This window comes from Talpa occidentalis, unplaced genomic scaffold (genome assembly GCF_014898055.3).
Source record: "Talpa occidentalis isolate TD23 unplaced genomic scaffold, MPIMG_talOcc4v2.1 talOcc4.12, whole genome shotgun sequence".
Classification (NCBI taxonomy): Eukaryota; Metazoa; Chordata; class Mammalia; order Eulipotyphla; family Talpidae; genus Talpa; species Talpa occidentalis.
The window spans coordinates 98,318,489-98,337,274 of record NW_023601212.1 but is presented as its reverse complement, the minus strand read 5'-3'; the positions used below and the strand labels follow the sequence as shown (position 1 = coordinate 98,337,274).

General features: G+C 54.2%; 1 protein-coding gene across 3 annotated transcripts; it reads left to right on the top strand.

Moving 5' to 3' along the window:
* The first annotated feature begins 132 nt into the window (after positions 1-132).
* PMM2 (phosphomannomutase 2) lies at positions 133-18,067 on the top strand. 3 transcript variants are annotated; one of them, XM_037507625.2, is made up of 8 exons: positions 133-245; positions 5,614-5,725; positions 8,946-9,022; positions 9,755-9,846; positions 12,249-12,348; positions 12,440-12,515; positions 12,791-12,906; positions 16,753-18,066. In XM_037507625.2, exons 1-8 carry the CDS (start codon positions 180-182, stop codon positions 16,852-16,854), a joined length of 741 nt encoding a protein of 246 aa, XP_037363522.1. In that variant the 5' UTR covers positions 133-179; the 3' UTR covers positions 16,855-18,066. The 3 variants fall into 3 exon arrangements, with proteins under 3 accessions (XP_037363522.1, XP_054549829.1, XP_037363523.1); XM_054693854.1 differs by lacking the exon at positions 133-245 and adding an exon at positions 359-2,593 and having other exon boundaries at positions 16,753-18,067; XM_037507626.2 differs by lacking the exon at positions 133-245 and adding an exon at positions 3,218-5,530 and having other exon boundaries at positions 16,753-18,067.
* Positions 18,068-18,786: the final 719 nt, after the last annotated feature.

Genomic DNA, 18,786 nt, shown 5'->3' with positions numbered 1-18,786 from the left:
CGTCATAGGCTCGCGTCAGGCGCGCTGTATCCTGGGACTTGTGGTCCCACGAGAACTGCCGGCGCTGGTCCCGGGCTTTGTGGGTTCCGGCGTGCTCTGCGGCCTGGGGGCCGAACCCGGAAGTGCCCGGTGTAGTTCCGGCGCCAACGCGTCCCGTCAGTGCGGTGGGAGCGGGGAACATGGCGCCGCCCGGCCGAGCGCTCTGCCTCTTCGACGTGGACGGGACCCTGACGGCTCCGCGGCAGGTAGGCGGCGCTGGAGGGCCGGCGGGGCGGACGCTGAGCCTTGCCGCTCCCAGGCGGAGCTGGGTGGGCGTCGAGGGGGCCCAAGGGCCGCTCGCCCCTGGTGGGACTGAACTCTCTTCTGGGTGCCCTGGCGGGGGGAGGCGGAGCCCCGAGCCTCGTCCTCAGGACCTCGGGGTGCTTGGACCCATGGGACGGCCCGAAAAACTTGCCAACAAGAAACTTGGCTTGGAAAACGCGCTTCTGGACTCTCCGAGCTTTGGGTCTGATCGCAGCTCAGCCCTCTCCGCAGCTGGGAGCCCTCCTCTGCCCTGCCCCCCGAGGGCTGTATGACCCAGCAGCCTGATAAGGGAAACAGGTTTCCAGGTGAAGCAGACCTAGTCGAGTGTCATCTCTACCTCCTGACAGCTGTGTGGCCTGGAGCAAGTCAATATCTACACTTGCAATGGGGGCATTTTTTGTTCCAGGTGGTGGTTTGTGAGGGTCGAGTGAAATTAAAAGTCCCTGGAAATGTCTTGCGTTCTGTAGGCTGTGACAGTAATAGTAAATATCTGGCCCCCCTTCTCCAGCTCCTGGGGTGTACTGGGGTGGCCAAGTAGATCCGGATTGCTACAGGATGCCTTCCGAGAAAGCCTTCCTGGATTCCTGGAAACTTGCTCCCTCCCACTTCCAGATTTGGCTACCACAGACGCAGATGGGTTTCGATTAAGATCAGTCTCTGTGAGGACGCTCACTCCACCCTCGCTCCCTTGCTCAGATGGGTCAGTGAATCCACTTGACAGACATTGGAGTCTGAGACCCACCAGGTCTTCCTTGCTTCAAGTTCTATCCCCACCTCCACCCCGCTGAGTATGACTGGGTGATAGCAGAATTCCACACCAACCATGTGCAACCTTAGACACATTTTACCCTTCTGAGCCCTAGGTTTAGTATTAAGAGTACCTAGTGGTGATACACAACTGCAAGTTCCCCAAATGCCCCATTTGACTCTGAGGTTCACTGGTCAGCTCACATGTGGAGATTGTTAAAAGCCCATTGTAATCTAGAGCCAGCAAGTCACTGTTTGTAAAAGGCAGGAGAGCACATACTTTTGCCTTCACCCACCATATGGTCTGTAGTAATTAGCAACCTTAACGCAAAGGCAACCATAAACCATAGATTGACACAGTAACTGCGTTCCAGTAAAGCTTTATCTTATTTGTTTATTGCAAAAACAAGCAATTGCTCAAGTTGGCCCTTGGTTGTGGTGGGAAGGTTTGCAAAGTGCAAGCCTTTGTCCGTGTTATCACTGGACCCCCTCACCCTCCCCTCAAACTCTTTCATCCCGAGTAGGATAGTTGTTGTTACTGGATAGTTGTTGTTTCCTTAAACATAAGGAAACACACTATAGTCTCTACCTGCTGGATTTCACATAGCAGATCTGATACACGCCTTAGGTCCACAAGGCGTGATTATCTGCCAGTGTTTCCTGCCACTGTTCTAAGGTAGAAGCTGATCTGGTTGCTGGGTGTGCCTCTCAGGAGAGCACTTCTGATTCAGGATCTATAAGCATAAAGTATGAACTAGAGAAGAAGCCAGGCACCCATAGTTGTTCCCATAAAACATTTGAAACACAAAACTCTTTACAGTGAACATAAATCATTTTAACACTAAAAAAAGAAATCTGTGCTTTAAAAGAAAATTGTTTATGTGCTCAGTGCTTTAGGTAAGACGTAAAAAGATGTTAGCAATAGAGGAACTCATTTATACAACCTTTCCCTTCCTCATTACATGTCGCCTGGCGGGGCAACAACCTTGGGAGCGGCAGGATGGAGGATAAATAACTCCAAGTCCAAGTAGTAAGAGAGAGAGACCTAGAGGGGCTGCCATCTCCGGAGATACAGTGCCAGTTTCCAGTCCAGTCTCCCATTTATTTGGTATCAGATTCAGAGGAGGTGGTGGGGATGTGGGTTGGGGATGCATAATAGTTTGGCGCATGAGAGAGTGAATAGGGCCTCTTGCTTGGGGGCTCCATTGTTGCCGCTGATCAAAACACCCTGTCTCTAGTCCTTGTTTTACACTCAACTTCCTTTCAAGGTGGTCGAGCTGGTTCTGCTAATCTGACCATAATGTCTGCCTGCTGTGTTCAGCAGATATCCTCATGCCAAGAGATCTGTGCTGGGAAGAGGCTTCCTTCCTGACTCTACATTTAGCTTGACCAGCAACAACTTTGGGCGCCAAGCAAAATCCCCAGAACAAGGAATCCACAATTACATACATCCTCAGAACTTGATAAGGACAATACAGTGTGGAGGCAGGAGAACAGGTTTCTCTTATCTCTCACCTGTCAAAACAGGATTTGCCCTAAGCAGGTGACTCTAGTTGGAATTCACTAACTTCACTCTTCACAGTTTTAGTAGAATTCTGTTGTGCCAAGTGTTTTCCTAAGGAATGCCATTCCATCTAAAAACCGCCAAGATGTGAACAAAGGTCTGCCACGAGAATGGGCGGGTAGGCCTAAGTGAATTGCTTTCACCTTCTTATCACAAACACGTTAAGGAATCACTGGGAAAGCAGTGCATATAACAGATCTCCACCGCCTGAACTCAAGGAAGGCTGATATTTTGCCAGATTAACTTGATCTCTGTTTTTTTTTTTTTTTAAAGGTATAATTGACATATAAATTTTTTTTTTTAAAAGATTTTTTTTTTTTTTTTTAATTTATACAAGCACTGGGCACAGCCAGAAGCGCGGGAGGGCGAGAGAACTCACCAGAGCCAGAGCGGGGAGCAGAGCAGGCAGAAGGACCGAAGCACACTGCTGAGGGGAGCAGCGGGCGGCAGGAGAGGTCTGCGCGCCATGTGGGACCCTCCTCTGGTGGCCGGGGAGCAGCCGGGTATCAAACCGGCGCTGCAGAGGCTGCGGGCAGCCCCGCAACCCAGCGCTCAACCGCCGCGCCACCGGGGAGGCCCTGTTTTTTTTTTTGTTTTTTTTTTTTTGTTTGTTTGTTTTTTTTTAACCTCTGCCCCGCTGCTTCCTTGGCCTTGGGCATCGAGGTGCGCCAGCTTGAGGACGAAGTCATCCATCATGATTCCATCATGATTTGAGGATCCTGATCACACCTGAGAAAATGGTCATGCTCCCCGACCCCCAGTAGTAGTTAGTGCCTGGTCCCGGCGTAGGCAAACATTTTTTTGCCCAAGACTGTTATAGAACAGGGAGAGGGGCAGCCCAAACCACGCAAACCTGCCTATTCTAAATGGGTTCTGCCATCCGCTGCATCAACACAAAACATAGGAGACTTTAATGGGAAGGAACTTTAATAAAACTAGGAAACAATACAGGTAAGGCAAAGAATCTAGTTTCTAAATGAAGCACCCAAAGTTACCCGTCCCCTCGCGGGTAAAAGTCCATCCAAATGGGATCGGCCCAGAGCAAGGCCCCAAAGCCTGCCACAAGTCTAAAGCACCTTCCAGTGGGGACCCACAGAAAAGGGTCAGAAACAACCAGACAAGCCCGGAAGAAAAAGAGCAAAATCAACATCAAGATAAAAGCTGCCACGGTCACCTCCCCACGGGTCTCACCCACATCTGTGTCACCCAGTCCACGACCAAAAGACAAGCGCAGTTTCTTCACGTGTCTCCTGGCTCCATCCTGCTTCCTTCCTTCCTCCGTCTCTTCTGCAGCTTCTCCTCTTCCTGCTCAGCTCCACCCTCCCTTGGGTGGGGCAGGGAACCTGGAACTTCCCCCTTTCCTGGGGACCACCCTGTTACAAGACCAGATAGTAGATATTGAGACTTCCCAGGCCCGGTGTCACAATTATTCAGTTGTGCTGTGGCCTCGACGCCTGTGGACGGAGGGACGGGACAGCACAGGAATGGGGGTCGGCCCGCGCTGCCGCCACTCCTTGGTCAGTTTTCTTTTTCAGCTCAAAAACAGCCTCTTTTTTTTTTTTTTTCAGAAGGTGAATGTTTAAGTTTTTTCCTGCCTTCAAGTTTTTGCATCTTTCTCTGTGTTTTGCTTTGTGTGAGGTGTTTTATAAAGAATTCCTGTCATTGTCAGCACAAGGGCTGGATGGGAACCCAACAGCTTTGCTGAGGCAGTTTTGTTTGAAGATCTCTCCTGCCATGGGGTGTAGTTTTGATGCTCTGTTGGGATCACAAGCAGCTGGGGCTCATTTTCTGTCAAAAAAAACAAAAAAAAACAAAAAAACACAAAACACTTCTGCCACTTGGAAGCAAAAGCTGCCTCTGCTTTCCGTTCACATTGCAGAACATGCCTGCTGCTTGACCACACAGCCCTGGGTCACTGCGTGCACGGGGCTTAAGAGCTCACCGCCGCCCCCTCAGGCTTCTGTGTGAAGGAGGCTCACTGTTGTTAGTGCCGCATTTTTAATGTTTTGCAAGCAGAGGACTCTGCCCACTTGCTCCTGTTCTGAGCTGCTAGTGCTAGTGCAGTTCTAGGTTTTGCCACCTAGGTGGAGATTCACTTGGGGGAGGTAGGAGAGGTTGCACTCTGTTGTAAGCAGTCTCTGTGATCTTAGTCGTGTGTGTGTTTGTGTGTGTGTGTGTTTTGAGAAAAAGAAAATTGAACTCAGGATCTTTATATACTGTTGAGTTGAACAGTTGTGTGTGGTTTTATTTTAAATTTGCAGTACCTTTATTTGCGCAGATCTGCCGTCAGTGTGTAGTTAAGATCGCTAAAAGTAATGACAGAAAAAAAAAAATAAAAAAAAAATAAAAGTAAGGACGGAAGACTTTAACTGTGATTCAACTTCCAATACACGGCTATCTTATCATCTTAGTTTATAGTTTCCTTTGAATTAACCCATGGTTTCGAAATTAACTGGCATAAAATTGCTCAGTCGCAACCAGTTTATAGATTGGGAAAGACTAGAAAGTCTAGTGACCTTATTCTCATGCTTTTTGATTTTGTAATCAGTTGTGAACTTCCTGTTTAATCTCATTATGCTGTTTGGTTTTAAAATCAACAACTTAAATCCATAAATGGGGTACGATGTAGCATTTGAAAGGAACGTGCTAGATCCGTGTGTAGACATGTAGAGAGCACAAGTCAGTGCTGAAAAAACAAGTCACTGCACAAGACAAAGAACCTACCTACTTATGTCCTGAAAAATAAGACCTGTTTGTGTGCATAAAGACAGGCATGTAAATACAGAGAAGAATGGCTAGGACAGTACGCAAATTTAATGAGATTTTTCCTGGTTAAAAAAAATTGGATGTCCCCAAAGGACAACTAAAACCTCAGGACTGTCTGCAGGTCTAGATGCCGCAGCGGCGTGTGTGAAGGTGAGCGCCGTGTTACCCTTGCAGTTTTAGTCTCTCGGTAACTTTGTGGCTCATGCTGATATGTTTTCCTTCTCCAAACGTAGAAAATTACCGAAGAAATGGATGGCTTTCTACAGAAACTGAGGCAGAAGATCAAAATCGGAGTCGTGGGCGGGTCAGACTTGGAAAAAGTGCAGGAGCAACTGGGACATGACGGTAAACTGTCCACGGCTGGTGGCGCTTCCGTGCAAGATGGACGTGTTAGTAGCGGGGCACGGCCTGGAACCTCCAAGTATCATAGGCGGCCCCAGCCCCATATGGCCAGCTTCCGCCTCCATTTTTCTTCTGTTTTCAATCCTATAAATAAATTCTGGGGTTGCTGATGGAGTGCTTAGTACTCAGATACATGGGTAGACTCACCTAGAAAGGTGAGTGTCTCAGTTTGCCTAGAACTCACTGGTCCCTTCATCGCCCTTTGCCCTCTGGGGCTGTGGTCTCCTCTCTGTTGCCCTAGCACAGTGTTTCCCAGAATCCCCTGATCATGACTTGCCCAGGCTGCTCCCCCACCTGCTGAGCCAGAATCTCCAGTGTAGGGCCCCAGTAAACGAGGAGCTTACTGGTCCCCTCACCAGAGACCTGTTTCGGCAGCTACCCCCATGAGCTGCTGCTGCACAGCTTTGCTGACATGGGGCTCTCTGATACTGGAGACCACCGGGGCATTTGCCTGTCTTAAAGACAAGGACTATGGATCCTTCCAGCCCTGGGGCCCCAGGGTGCCTGGCTTAGAGAGTGGGAGGAGAGATTGCATTAGGGTCATTCATTCTGCTCCATTACCACTATGGGCCAGATCATTTTCTGTTGCCAGGGCTTCCCCGTGCACTGTAGAGTATTGAGTAGCATCCCTGGGCTCACCCACTAGGTGCCAGTAGCACCCCTACCCCCACTGTGACAATCAGAAATGTCTCCACACATAGGAGACAAAATCACTCCCAGCTGATCAGCCCTGTACGGAATGTAGTATCTTCCAGTCCAGATCTGTGGGCTGCACTGCGGGACCCCAGGTACTGAAAGAATAGTCCATGCAGTCCCTTTCCGACCCTGTTCCACTCACACTGGCTTTTCCTCCTGCTGCACTGCTTAGAGACACGGCAGCAGCACAGTGGGGTACAGCATGGTGGTGTGGGAGAAACTTCCCCTTCTAACTTCTTTTGGTTGGTATAATTAAATTGACATGAGACAGGTCAATGGGAGAAGAAAAACATTGCTGTTGTCATGAGACAAGAGGTCATTTCGTCTTGTGGATATGGAACCTGAGAAGCGACCTGGGCAGCTGGTTTATCCTTTCAGACAAAGAAACAGTACATTTGTGAGGAACTGACAATCAGAGACCTTGGGCTTGGGTGCTAGTTAGTAAGGAGCTAAGCAGAGTGCATTGACACAGCTTCTCCACCCTGCATTCCCTCCCACTGGTGTTCGGGTGCCGCACTGCCTCCTGCCGCAGGGGGTGCCTTTCCCGTGGGAGATGGGGGCTGGGGGCGTAGGTGTGTCTTCCTTGCACTGGCTGTTTTTCAAGCAACTTTCATCAAAACAGGCTGCCACTTTCACTTATTTTGGGACAAAATATGAGCCCCAACAGCAGCCGTATGTAATACTCCAGTACATACTTGAAAGTTGCTAAGAGCAATTCTTAGAAGATCTCCGCATTAGGTTACCACCTCGGGAGCTTCCATGTGAGCCCCCACCCATCCCTGCAGGGAGAGTGCGGAGAGATGGAAGAAACAGCAGGCCACTCCAGATCGGTAGGGGCAGTTTTGATGACCAAGGAAACTTCTAAGACTGTGTCTTGGATGCCACAAGACAAAATTTTTCTGTACCCCCCACCCTGGACCCCGCCACAGCATCTGAAAGTCTTTTTTTAAGAGTTGTTTATTTATGTATACAAGAGCTGCGGTACAGGCCAGAGTTGTCAGGGTGGGAAGGTGAGAGGATTCACCAGAGACAGAGTGGGGAACAGAACAGGCCATCTGAAAGTCTTATCAAGGCTTTAGCTGTGCTCAGTCACATCTGCAGTCCAGATAGTCTCAGCCACACTTTATACATCTTCTCAAGGCTGTGTCCTTGGAGCAACTTCTGGGAACAGTGCAGGGGAGGGAGGAGGCTCCCCCAATTACCAGGCCCAGCTGGGGGCAAGTTATACAGTCACATCTTGATGACTTGTCCCCAGTACTTGTCACAAGTAAAAATACTTGTATGGCTATGTGTGGTGAAGGGTGTTTAACTAATTGCGATCATTTCACAGCTTATATAAATGGGGTTTATTTGTAAACGTACACCAGAACCTTACCAAATGTTATTTTGTCAGTTATACCTTATTTAAAAAAAAAAATAACCATGATGGGCCAGAAAACCTGGAAATCCCATTACCCGGGCCCAACTGCCCTTCTAAACCCAATCCTGTGTGGATCTGCCCCATGTTCAGGGAGGAGATGTGCCGGTGCAGGGCGGCATTTCAGAGTATGCGTCAGGACACCAGGATTGAAACCACCACGAGCTAGAAGGAAATTGAAAACACACCCATATTAGAATCACCCAGGGAACTTTTTTTTTTTTTTTAAAGATTGATTGATTGATTTATACAAGCACTGGGTACAGTCAGAAGTGTGGGAGGGTGAGAGAATTCACCAGAGCCAGAGCTGGGAGCAGAGCAGGCAGACTGATGAAGTACGCTACTGAGGGGAGCAGCGGGCGGCAGGAGAGGTCTGCTCACCATGTGGGACCCTTCCCGGTGGCCGGGGATTGAACTGGTGCTGCAGAGGCTGCGGGCAGTTTCACAGCCCAGTGCTCAATTGCTGCGCCACTGGGGAGGTCCACACTCAGGGAACTTTTTAAAGTACAGAGGACGGCGACTTCCCAACCCACAGGGTGCCGGGGAGATATTCATTTTTACAAGCACCTGAGTTTTGAGATGCCTTCAAGCTCTCTGTGAGTGTCTCCAACTCCAGCCGCATCTGAGAATCTCCTGAAGGCTTATTCGTTTGTCTCCATGACTTCTAGCCTGGCCACTGAGGATGGGGAGAGCAGAGCCTGGCAATCTGCATGTTCCCGCCCACTGCCCTGGTGACAGGAATTCACGTGAGGTTGGGGAGCTGTGGTGGATCCCGGCTTTGTTCCCAGACAGGCAGGCTGCGGCAAAGACCTGAAATAACCCCCGCAAGTCTCTTGTCTGCAGCATAGTCGTCATCTTTTAAATTTGAAATTAAGAGCCTTTTAGGAAAATAATTTTAAAGGCGGTTTTTCCCACCTTCCCAGGATGAAGGAAATCTTTCATGTTCCTTACTGGAGCTTAACAGTTGTGTTGGTGCTAAGTGCACAGCAAGAAATAGAAACACAGGTTTCAATTCATTGCATTCTAAGTTTTCTTTTGTTTTGGTTGTAGTGGTTGAAAAATATGATTATGTGTTTCCAGAAAATGGCTTGGTAGCATACAAAGATGGCCAGTTCTTGTCTAAACAGGTAGGTTCTTGAGAAGTATCCAAGCTAGCGTTTGCTGCTAGTCCAATGTTTCCTAACATTTTGACGTTAAATAGTTGACATTGAAAATTTGACACTGAATTGAACTTGTTTCCTAAATATTTGACATTGAGTGCCTCTGCATTTGGGGCCCGCAGAACTGGGGTGGGACCGAATCATCACTCTATCTTTTTTACAATTCAAATGTTAAACATACGACTGTTACAGATTCCAAATTATTAACTAAATTTTTATCATTGCTTTTTGGTTGTGTTTTAAGGGTAATCTGGTATTTCCATTAAGAGAGCAGAGACCAGGGCAGGCTCTCTCGCTGCAAGCGATTGTTAAAAGTACGTGCAGCTCTTGTTACTCGTGAGAGCATTCTGGCCAGCCCTGAGAGAGCCAGACTGGAACAAACAGATTTCCTATCGCTGTCCGTGGATATTTCAGTGGACTCAGACCAGTAGCAGTAAACCATCGTGGGCCTCCCATAAAGCATTTAAAAGACCATGAATGCAAAAATCTTGAGTAACGAAGCAGAAAATGCTTTTAACAAAAGCCCTTCCCGGTCTGCCTAATGTTTTCAACCAGAGGGGAGAGAGAAAGGAAGAGGGGGCAGTGGGGGCTCCATCAGCCTAGCGCCCCTCCACCCCAAGTGCCCAGAGACCGGCTTCCTGTAGGGCCGTGTTGGACAGGCTTCCTGCTGAATCAAGTGACTGCGTTTTCTTTATCCAGAATATCCAAGGACACCTGGGTGAGGCCCTGATCCAGGATTTAATCAACTACTGCCTGAGCTACATTGCGAAAATTAAACTGCCGAAGAAGAGGTGGGTTTGTTTTTAGCCAGGGGGCCCCCTAGACCCTAGAGGAATATCATTTGAAGGGATGGTGCTAATTTCCATCCAGTGCCTACTCCTTAGTAAGGAATAGTCAGGAACCTTCTGTGAAGCCAGCAGTAGCGGAGGTGACATGTGGCATGACCACGCGTTGGGAGCGAGAACAGTCTGTTCCCTGGGCCTGTGGCTGCAGATATGGGTGAAGGTGGCCCACTGCGCCTAGCAGCTGAGCAGCCCCCACCTCCCAGGCCGTCACAGACCACTTCCCTCAGGTTTCTGACTTGTGGGAACCTTCCTTGTGGTCTGAGTCTTATCTCAATTCCTATTTCTCGGTAGTGAGGTTGCAGGGGATTCTTTGAAATGCTTTGCATTTTCTTCTCGGCTTACTGTACTTAATACACATCCCCTTACTGTACTTAATACACATCTGGGGGGCGCAACATTTTTGAGGTGGCAATTGAACTTCAGGCCATACTTTCTGTTGGAGGCTGTCGGAAGTCACAAAACCACCTTCCCTCCCTTCCCCACCCCTGCCACTTGTTCAGCACCTCAGTCGGGGCCCAGGGCTTCCCCTCTTGTATCTGTCCCGGGAGGGCAGACGAGCTGCTGGGCCTGGCCAGGTCTTGGTGCAGTAGGGTGATGGCACGTGGGCTCATGGCTGTTCTGTTTACTCTTCATGGGTCTGAAACTCCCCGCAGAAAGCACAACTTACGTCCCAAGTCATTTCCATCTTTACTGTGACCCTCAAGCACCAAGGGAGGATAAGGCACGGACCTAACTCAGTGAGGCCACCAGCTCCTGAGGAGGTGGGCGTGGGAAGTGTAGTCAGAGTAGCGTGACTTGCTGGTGAATTCAGGAGGCCAAACTGAGTGTCCCTCAATCAGCGTTTGTCCCTCAATCAGCGTTTGTCCCCTTTTTCGTAACTGCCCCGCACCGGCTGGGGCGCTGCCGCCGCACTTCAGATGGTCCAGATCTTCAGGCGGGAATGGCTGCTTGAGAAATCACCTCAGTCTGGTTTGGGACATGAGAAACCACGGCCTTCCTCTGCTGGGGGAATGGCAGTTAAAATCCATCCTTGAGTTGGGGGGACACGCATAGGCTCTAATGCTGATAGTTCGGACCCACAGCCCTAGGGTCACCCCGGAATCAACACCAGTCTCCCTGGTACCCCAGTGTACATGGAGAAGCTGTGACAATAGGGTTGGTCTGTACCAGCTCCAGGCCCGCCCTGATGGGGGTTCTTAAGGAAGCCCCAGAGCTGTCATTTGCCTTCTGTGTGAGTGCCCGCACGGGGCCTGGGGCCGGGTGAGGACGGGCTCGCTGTCACGCTGGCTGAGTAGCCCTGGCTCCTGGCTTGCCTCACACTCTTACCTCAGCCGGTATAATTGCTTCTCACGGACCCTTCAGAGGCCACCAGAGCCCTTCGCCCCTTGCTGAGCTTGGCAGCAAGGCTGGGGAGAGGCAGCGCAGGCCAGGACTCGGGTCCCTGCTCTGCACAGACGGGTGACACCCCAGTGTTCACAGGAGGCTGGGGCCAGGGCCGTGTGACTGAAGTGGCAGAAGGGACCAGGGCTGCACAGTCACCAGCGTTCCCAACCGGGAGACTTCTGAGCAGTTTGTCACCTAATGCTTCAGTGGCATCAGTGGGGATAAATAGCTTACGTGTCATTTGCATTTTTAAGAAACTATTTTGAGGTTCAAATTAGAAACACAGTGAGGGGAAATGGTTTTTGTAACATCTTTGAAGTAACTAAAGTGTGGGGCTGGTCTCGTTTTCTGTAATCATGTCAGCCATGTAGCCACCGCCTCCCCCAGGAGCTCAGCTCCTCAGTGGCCACTGCGGCTCCTTGGGAGAGGCTCGGGAAGCTCCCCTGTGCCTCTTCGCATGTGACCGGCGTCCGGGTCGCCAGCAGTGGAGCTGGGGTCCACTGCGCAACCTGCAGGAAACAGCGCGGAGACAGCACCTCTGCCTGTTGAAATGTTCCTCAGCCAGCGTGAAAAAGAAAGCAGAAAGGAGGGAGAGACTGTAACGCAACTTTAAAAGGGACAAAATAGAAATAAAGACAAAACCTAAAAATAAGAACAAAAGAGCAGCAGGAATAGGAAATCAATAATTATTCAACCCTGTAGATCAAAAATGTGATCCTTTTGACATACAGCCAGTGTAGACTTCGTTAGTGGTGGTGAGGGCCCTTTTTCACGCTCAGCCTATGAGACCTGATCTCACCGCGGATCAGCCCTGTTCAAGGCTCCCTGGCCACACGCGGCTCGTGTCGCCCTGTGGCCCGGCGGGCAAGCACTGCCGCCTCTGCTCTGTGAGGCTGCCTGGCCCTCAGCCTGCTCGTCCCCCTGTCACCCACATCGTGACGTGCCTCTGTCCTCGTTTCCCCCAGGGGTACCTTCATTGAATTCCGAAATGGAATGTTAAATGTGTCCCCAATTGGAAGAAACTGCAGCCAAGAAGAACGAATTGAGTTCCACGAACTCGATCAGGTGAGTCTTCCTGGCATGTCCCGGCCCTGTGTGGCCCTTACGGTGGGTTTTCCATGCAGCTGACAACTGCTGTCTTTTTTGTTTGTGGCAGAAAGAAAACATAAGGCAGAAATTCGTGGCAGATCTGCGAGAAGAGTTCGCAGGGAAAGGCGTCACCTTCTCCATAGGTACTGCGTGTCCCAGTGCGTTTTGAGCTGTGGGCACCGTTTGCCACGAGTTTATTGTGGTCGGGAGCCCTTGAGATTGGCCTGTGCCTGCTTCTCAGGGGGGTGGAGGACGCAGGCGCCCCTGTGCAGGCATTGCAGGGAGGGGATCCGTCTCGTGTGTCAGCAGAGGAGCAGAGGCTGGCCTGGTGGGGGCACCTCTGTCCAGGGCCCCCAGTGGCACGTCCTCGGCCTCCTCCTCACCTTTAGCTTCTATGCCCACCCCCCCCGCCCGGCAGGAGGCCAGATCAGCATCGATGTCTTTCCTGACGGATGGGACAAGAGATACTGCCTGGGCCACGTGGCCAGCGACGGCTACGAGACCATTTATTTCTTTGGCGACAAAACTATGCCAGTAAGTACGCAGGGTCTGTGCGGCACCACTGCTGTGTGGCTCGGGGCCGTGGACGTGGGGGCTGGCCCCTTGCCTGTCCTCTGCCTGCATGGTGGAGGCGGGCCTGAGGAGGGTGTGGCGCCGCTCCGGCCTTTCCACACAGACTCCACACCTCTTGGAGGCCAGGGTCAGCCTGTCCAAAGCCTTTTGGCTGTTGACTTAAATACTTCCCGTGTGTACCTTTCAGAGCTCCTGCCTCCAGCTCTCATGGCCTCTTTGCCGTTCAGTCCCTGGCCCCCTGTGCGGTTTTCCTGCTGTATTCCCCCAGGGCCAGGTACCTAAAGGGGAGAGGACAGGGGCTCTCCTCTTGGGGGAGAGGACAGTCTGAGTACGAGAGAGGTGGACTTAGGTCGTGGGCATCACAGAGGGGACTGGGCGCTGGCGGCGGTGAGGCAAGATCCCAAGTCCAAGAGCGAATATATAGAAGGCAGCAGTGCCAGCAGCTGATGCCTGAGGGGTCTGCCACCTATTGTTGGCTCCCCGGCCTCTGTACCCCGACATGCTGCAGCAGGGGCCCTGTTGGTCTTCATGACCGTCCACACCCCCCAGGTGCATCCTGAATGCTGCACATACGGAGGTTCCTGTTCCTCCAAAGACACCCACTCTGCTGAGTGAGGCCCGTGGGCGGGCCTGCCTGCCAGCCAGGCCTCCACTTCACGTGGAAGGGACTCCCAGGTAGATTAGTCTTGTTAGCGCCTTTCAAAATGATAAATTGGGACCCAGAAAGCGGGATGAGTCACACAGCTGCTGACAGGCTGCTGGCACTGGCCCCAACAGCTGTTCCCGGCGGGACGGTGCCGGAGGACAGCCTCAGGGGGTGAGTGAGCGCCACCTCGCTCCACACAAACGAGGAGCTTGATGGCCTGAGCAATGGCTTCGCACCACTTCCTTCAGTTGAGAGGCGTGGGAGACAAAACCCTTGGGGTGCAGGCGCTGGCTGGCTGGCGATAGAAAAAGTAAACTGATGACATTTCACCCCAGATTTCAGGAGGGACTGGGCGCTCCTTCAGCACCCCCAACTCGGCACTATTTTGTCCAGGCCGAGAGAGCTATTAACAGGCAGGCTGGACCAGGCCTCTGAGCTGCTGTCGTCCTGTGGCCTCCGAAGCCCAGGGCAGAGCAGGACAGCCAGCCTCTGGGCGTGATGGGTAGCGCCTCCACCGGGCCTTCTCCAGGGGAGGACAGGGCTGTCTCCTCTGACCCGCTGCCTTGGTTACCTCTCCCCCACTTCACAGCAGTGCTGTGGAAAGGGGTTATTCCGTGATTCTTAATCTGCACCCATTGTAGAAAATCAGAGCGTGCATGAAGTGCGTCCCCTCTGCGGGTTGAGACACCGGAGCATGTCCAGTGTCTGAGGCCACACTAGGGTGGCCTCTCACTTTCAAAGCAAGAGGCCCAGGCTTTCCGCGTGGCATCACGGTGCATTCTGGGGACGGCGCTGCTGAGGGCGTGCCTTGCAGACCTGTGTTGCAGTCACTCGCCGTTGTCTTCCTCCCGGCATCACCACACGCTGGGCACCTGTCTCCTCAGGCTCCTCCTCAGTCTCTTCCTCTGCCTCCAGCTTGGTTGCGGCCTTACAGAGCTCCCCAGGGATACCCACCTGGTCTGAGAACTGAGCCTTGTCTCGTTGGCCTTTGTCCCCATAATCCCTGAAATCCCATATGCTTGTTAAACTGACCGGAGATAAGGTCTCCGTGCAACAGGGTCTGGACTCCAAGCTACAGTGCCTGGGAGATGGGGCGGCCTGGGCCACCCCCCCCCCCCAGTTCCTGTCCCGCAGGCCGCCTCCCGTTCAACTTGTGTTCCCCTTTGGCTCCGTCCAGGGCCCACTGTGACACATCAGTGTGATGGTGTGGCCCCTGTCGGCACCTGCTAGCACTCTCCACCCGCCCTCAGGCCTCCGCCTTGTAGGGATTTAACCATAATGGACTGCTCAGGCTCCTGGGGTGCCCCCTGAGGAATATGATCTACCCGCCCCTTGGCGCCTTCCCTCCCTTTATCTTCTCTGGAAACTGGAGCTTTCCCTCTCCTCTGGGAGCTGGGGAAAGTGGAGCTGCCCCTGCGGGGATCTAGTAACTTGGCGCAAATGCAAATCCAGTGTTTGAACCCGGGGGCCTTTCAACCTTACTGTCCCCAAATAGGGCCTCTCCCAGCGGGCCCCACCCCCGTGTGCAGCAGGGGTCAGATGCCCAGCTGGTGGGGGGGAGTCCAGTTCTGGGCAGAGGGTGCTGGGGGTTGTGGCTTTGCTGCCTCTGGATGCTCAGGGTTGAGAAAGGACAGGCGAGTGGCCCCTAGGGTGGGGTGAGGGGTCCCTTCTCGGGGTGGTGTTCTCTCTGGACATGCCTTTGCTAAGTGAGAGTTAGGCAGCCTCAGATTCTGGGCAACCCCCCCCCCCCAAACAGGACCTGGGGAGACACTTGCCAAATCAGACATTCAGCCCTTCGCCCCAGGGAGGACCGAGCCCTTTCTGCTTCAGGGGCATCTCCCAGGTGCTGGCTCATGGCCTCCTTGGCCCCCGTCGGCTGCTTCTGCTTCTCAGTCCTTTCCTTGCTGCTGCCCCTCCCGCCAGCACCCTTTCCGCACGTTACTCACGCTTCCCCCGCTCCCTGCCCGGTGGTCTCCGCCCCGTGGGGCCTCGGAGCCGGCTGGGTCCACACAGGCCCCCCTAAGTCAGCAGGACTCCCTGGCAGGTGTGGCGGCCTGGGCCGGGCACAGGCTTGCTCCTCCCGGGCCCTGTGCTCTGCGGAGCCACTCCTAAGGGAAAGCCAACCCCGGGAGCATTGCTAGTGCTCGTTTCATCCTTACTTGATTAGCAGCTGGTGCTGGCCGTGGGCTGGGCCAAATGAACGGTCCAGAGTCTCTTTCCATCAGCCTGTGAGGCCCTGCCAGCTCCCCAAAATTGGCCCAGGGAAAGGACAGGCCCCAGCTGGGCTTCAGGTTCCTGGCCGCCTCATATGACGCTGTGGCCCGCCCTGAGGCCTGAACTCCACTCACCTGGGGGGCCACTTGCTTGGGGTTGGGTTACAGAACGAGCATGGAGTGACTTCGGGTGTCAGCTGGCCTTTCCAGGGGGTGTCAATTTTCCCTACAAAGCTTATGTGAGGAAAACCCATTTTCTCTGCAGTTATTTTCATTGTGTGGCAGCTAAGGGGTTAGTACCCGTGGCGAGTTAGACTGCCTGCCCCGTTTTATGAGGAAATCCCATGAGTGCAGCAGGGCCTATCCTAGGACTCTGGGTCTCAGGGAGTGGCTGTGAGCAGGACTCATTAGCCTGGGAAGGGGTACAGACCGGCCAGGAGACCCTGGCCAGGGCCCCCAGACACAGGCCCAGCTCCTCCCAGACAAGCGGCCTCCAGGAGGTGATGCGCGCGAAGCTGGGGTCTGGGGCCCAGCAGCCCCGAATCAGCAGTGGAACCTGCTCAGACACCGGCCACGTGGAGCTGCTGAAGTGAGCTGGAGCCAAACCACGTGAGCGCCAGGCCGGGTACCCACAGGTGGCCGGTGGCCTTGGTCGGCCAGGAGACAGCCGCGTGCGCCAGGGCTGGGGACCTGCCAGGCCCCTTGTGCTTGTTAGAAGCCCGGCAGGCTCAGGCTGACGGCCGGCCCTGAGCCTCTGTCAGCCACCGTGCTGCTCGCTTTAGAGAAAAACAAGCTTCAGATCTTCACGGCGTGGCCGGCCATGTTCCTGGCTGACCTGCAGCCCAGGAGCGGGGTGAGCCCCTCAGCCCCGCCTGTGCCCCTGCTCCTCCACTGATGCAGCCCTCCCGGCTCCTGGGGAGGCCCTCCATCCGCTCCCTGTCTTTGCAGGGCGGGAACGACCACGAGATCTTCACAGACCCCCGGACCGTGGGCTACACCGTGACAGCGCCCGAGCACACGCGCAAGCTCTGCGAGGAGCTCTTCCTCTAGGGGCCTGCCCCGACCCCCCCCCTCCCCAGACACTCCAGGCCAGCGCGGAAGGGGGACAAAAGCCTTGTCGAGCCTGCTGGGGGGTCCCTTCCAAGATTTCACCCGACCCGGAGTCGCAGACGCCTGTGTGCAGTCACCGCTGCACACTTTGCCATCGATCAGGAGCCACGCAGAGCAGGCGCGTGCCAGGACCTGTCCCCGCGGGTCTCGTGATAAACACTACAGGCCTCGGCCCGCGGGGAAAGGGGCTGGGTGGTGAGGACGCCAGCCTGGTCCCAGCCCTCGGCCCAGGACCCCGCCTTAGGGCGCTTCTGAGACGAAGCTGCCCCGAGTCAGCGGGGTCACCAAGCCCCGCGGGCTGACCCCGAAACGCAGACCTGGCACTGACCTCTAAGGGTCAGCACCCCACTGGCCCGGAGGGCAGGCCAAGATGGGGGCCAGAGAAGCAACCACCCGGGTGCCAGCTCTGGGCCAGGTTTGGAGCCTAAGGGGATGGCAGCCTAAACCAAAAGGCCCTCCCGTGGCACCCCGCAGCACACGCCACCTCTAGCTTCTCAGGGACCGAGTCAGTTCCTGGCCTGTTAGCGAACGGCTGCACTCGGGCCTCCCCCCAGACTTTATAAAAAAGCGTATCCTCAAGCACCCGGGCTTTGACCAGGGAGGAGCGCTGGGGTTGGGCCTGAAACTCTCCTTCCTCCCTCCCACGCCCACAAGATCTCTCTGAAGCAGGCAGCGCCAGGCCGAGTCCACAGGGGAAGCAGCTGTCCAAGAAAACGGTTCACGGGCCACTTTTCAGAATCTGGAAACTTCAGGACCCACAGGCCTCCACAGACAGGTGCTGGGACAGCCTCTGCCCACAGCAGGGCCAGTGGACGCCCGAAGCCAGGCCAACCTGCCCTGTTAAAGTGAATACTGTGATAGCCTTCAACATGAAAAGTAGCAAATTAAAGTTACTGTTTCCGATTCCTGAAGAGGCTTCCTCTGCAGTGGCGCTGACTAGTTCACTTTCACGCCGCGGGTTCTGCCAGGAGAACCAGCCCTTGCAGGTTAGAGGCTCTGGCGCCTCCCTGAGCTGGGGTGTTGCACCCCCAGCCCTCCCTCCACACCTGTGCCCACTGGGCGAGGGTCCTCCATTCCCTACACATGAACTTTGTCCTACACATGAAGCAAGACGGCCGGTCTCACCCGACGTCCCTGATCCTTTATATCATGTGTGGGCCCCGGCAGGCACCCTGAGACTGTCCGCCACTGCCCCTCTGCATCACCTGCACCTCCTCCCCCTCTCCTGCTGTCCCCTGGACCCCCCAGCCCGGCCCAGCACCCCCCACCACCCCCGCCCCGCGCCTCCCTAGCCAGCGGCAGGCTGGGAGCATCAAGTAACAGCTGGTAGCTCCGCCAGCACCCGGCCAGGGAGACGGCGCCTTGGGTTCCCCGCAGCGGGGTTCCCCTGCCACAGAGCAGGTGCAACCAGCCGCTGGGCCTCATGTGAGCCAGACCCCACGAGGGGGCACTGCCAGTCCTCACTGCAGACCAGGAGGCCGAGGGCTCCCCCACTCAGTCTTAGGACTTAGCCCAGGAAACAAATAGCGCAGCCAGGCGCGACCAGCAGGGAGGCGCGGGCTGCCCCTCCTAGGCCAGGTGCTGCCTGACCTGGGCCCTTGGCTGGGCAGGGCGGCCGGACCCCCTCGCCTCTCCTCCAGCCTTGCCTGAGGGAGCCGGGCCAGCACCCCAGCAGCCGCCGCTCGGCCTCGCTCCAGCCCGCCCGTGCCTTAGCCGCTCCCTCAAGGGCCCGCTGGGCTGCCTGGCTTTCCCATCACACCTTGAGAATCTGCATTTCTTTACAACAAAAATGCTCCTCAGTATCGCCAAGTCATTGTCCCTCTCCCCAGGGAGGCCAGTGGGGGGCCGCATTCCTGCCTCTCCCCTCCTCAC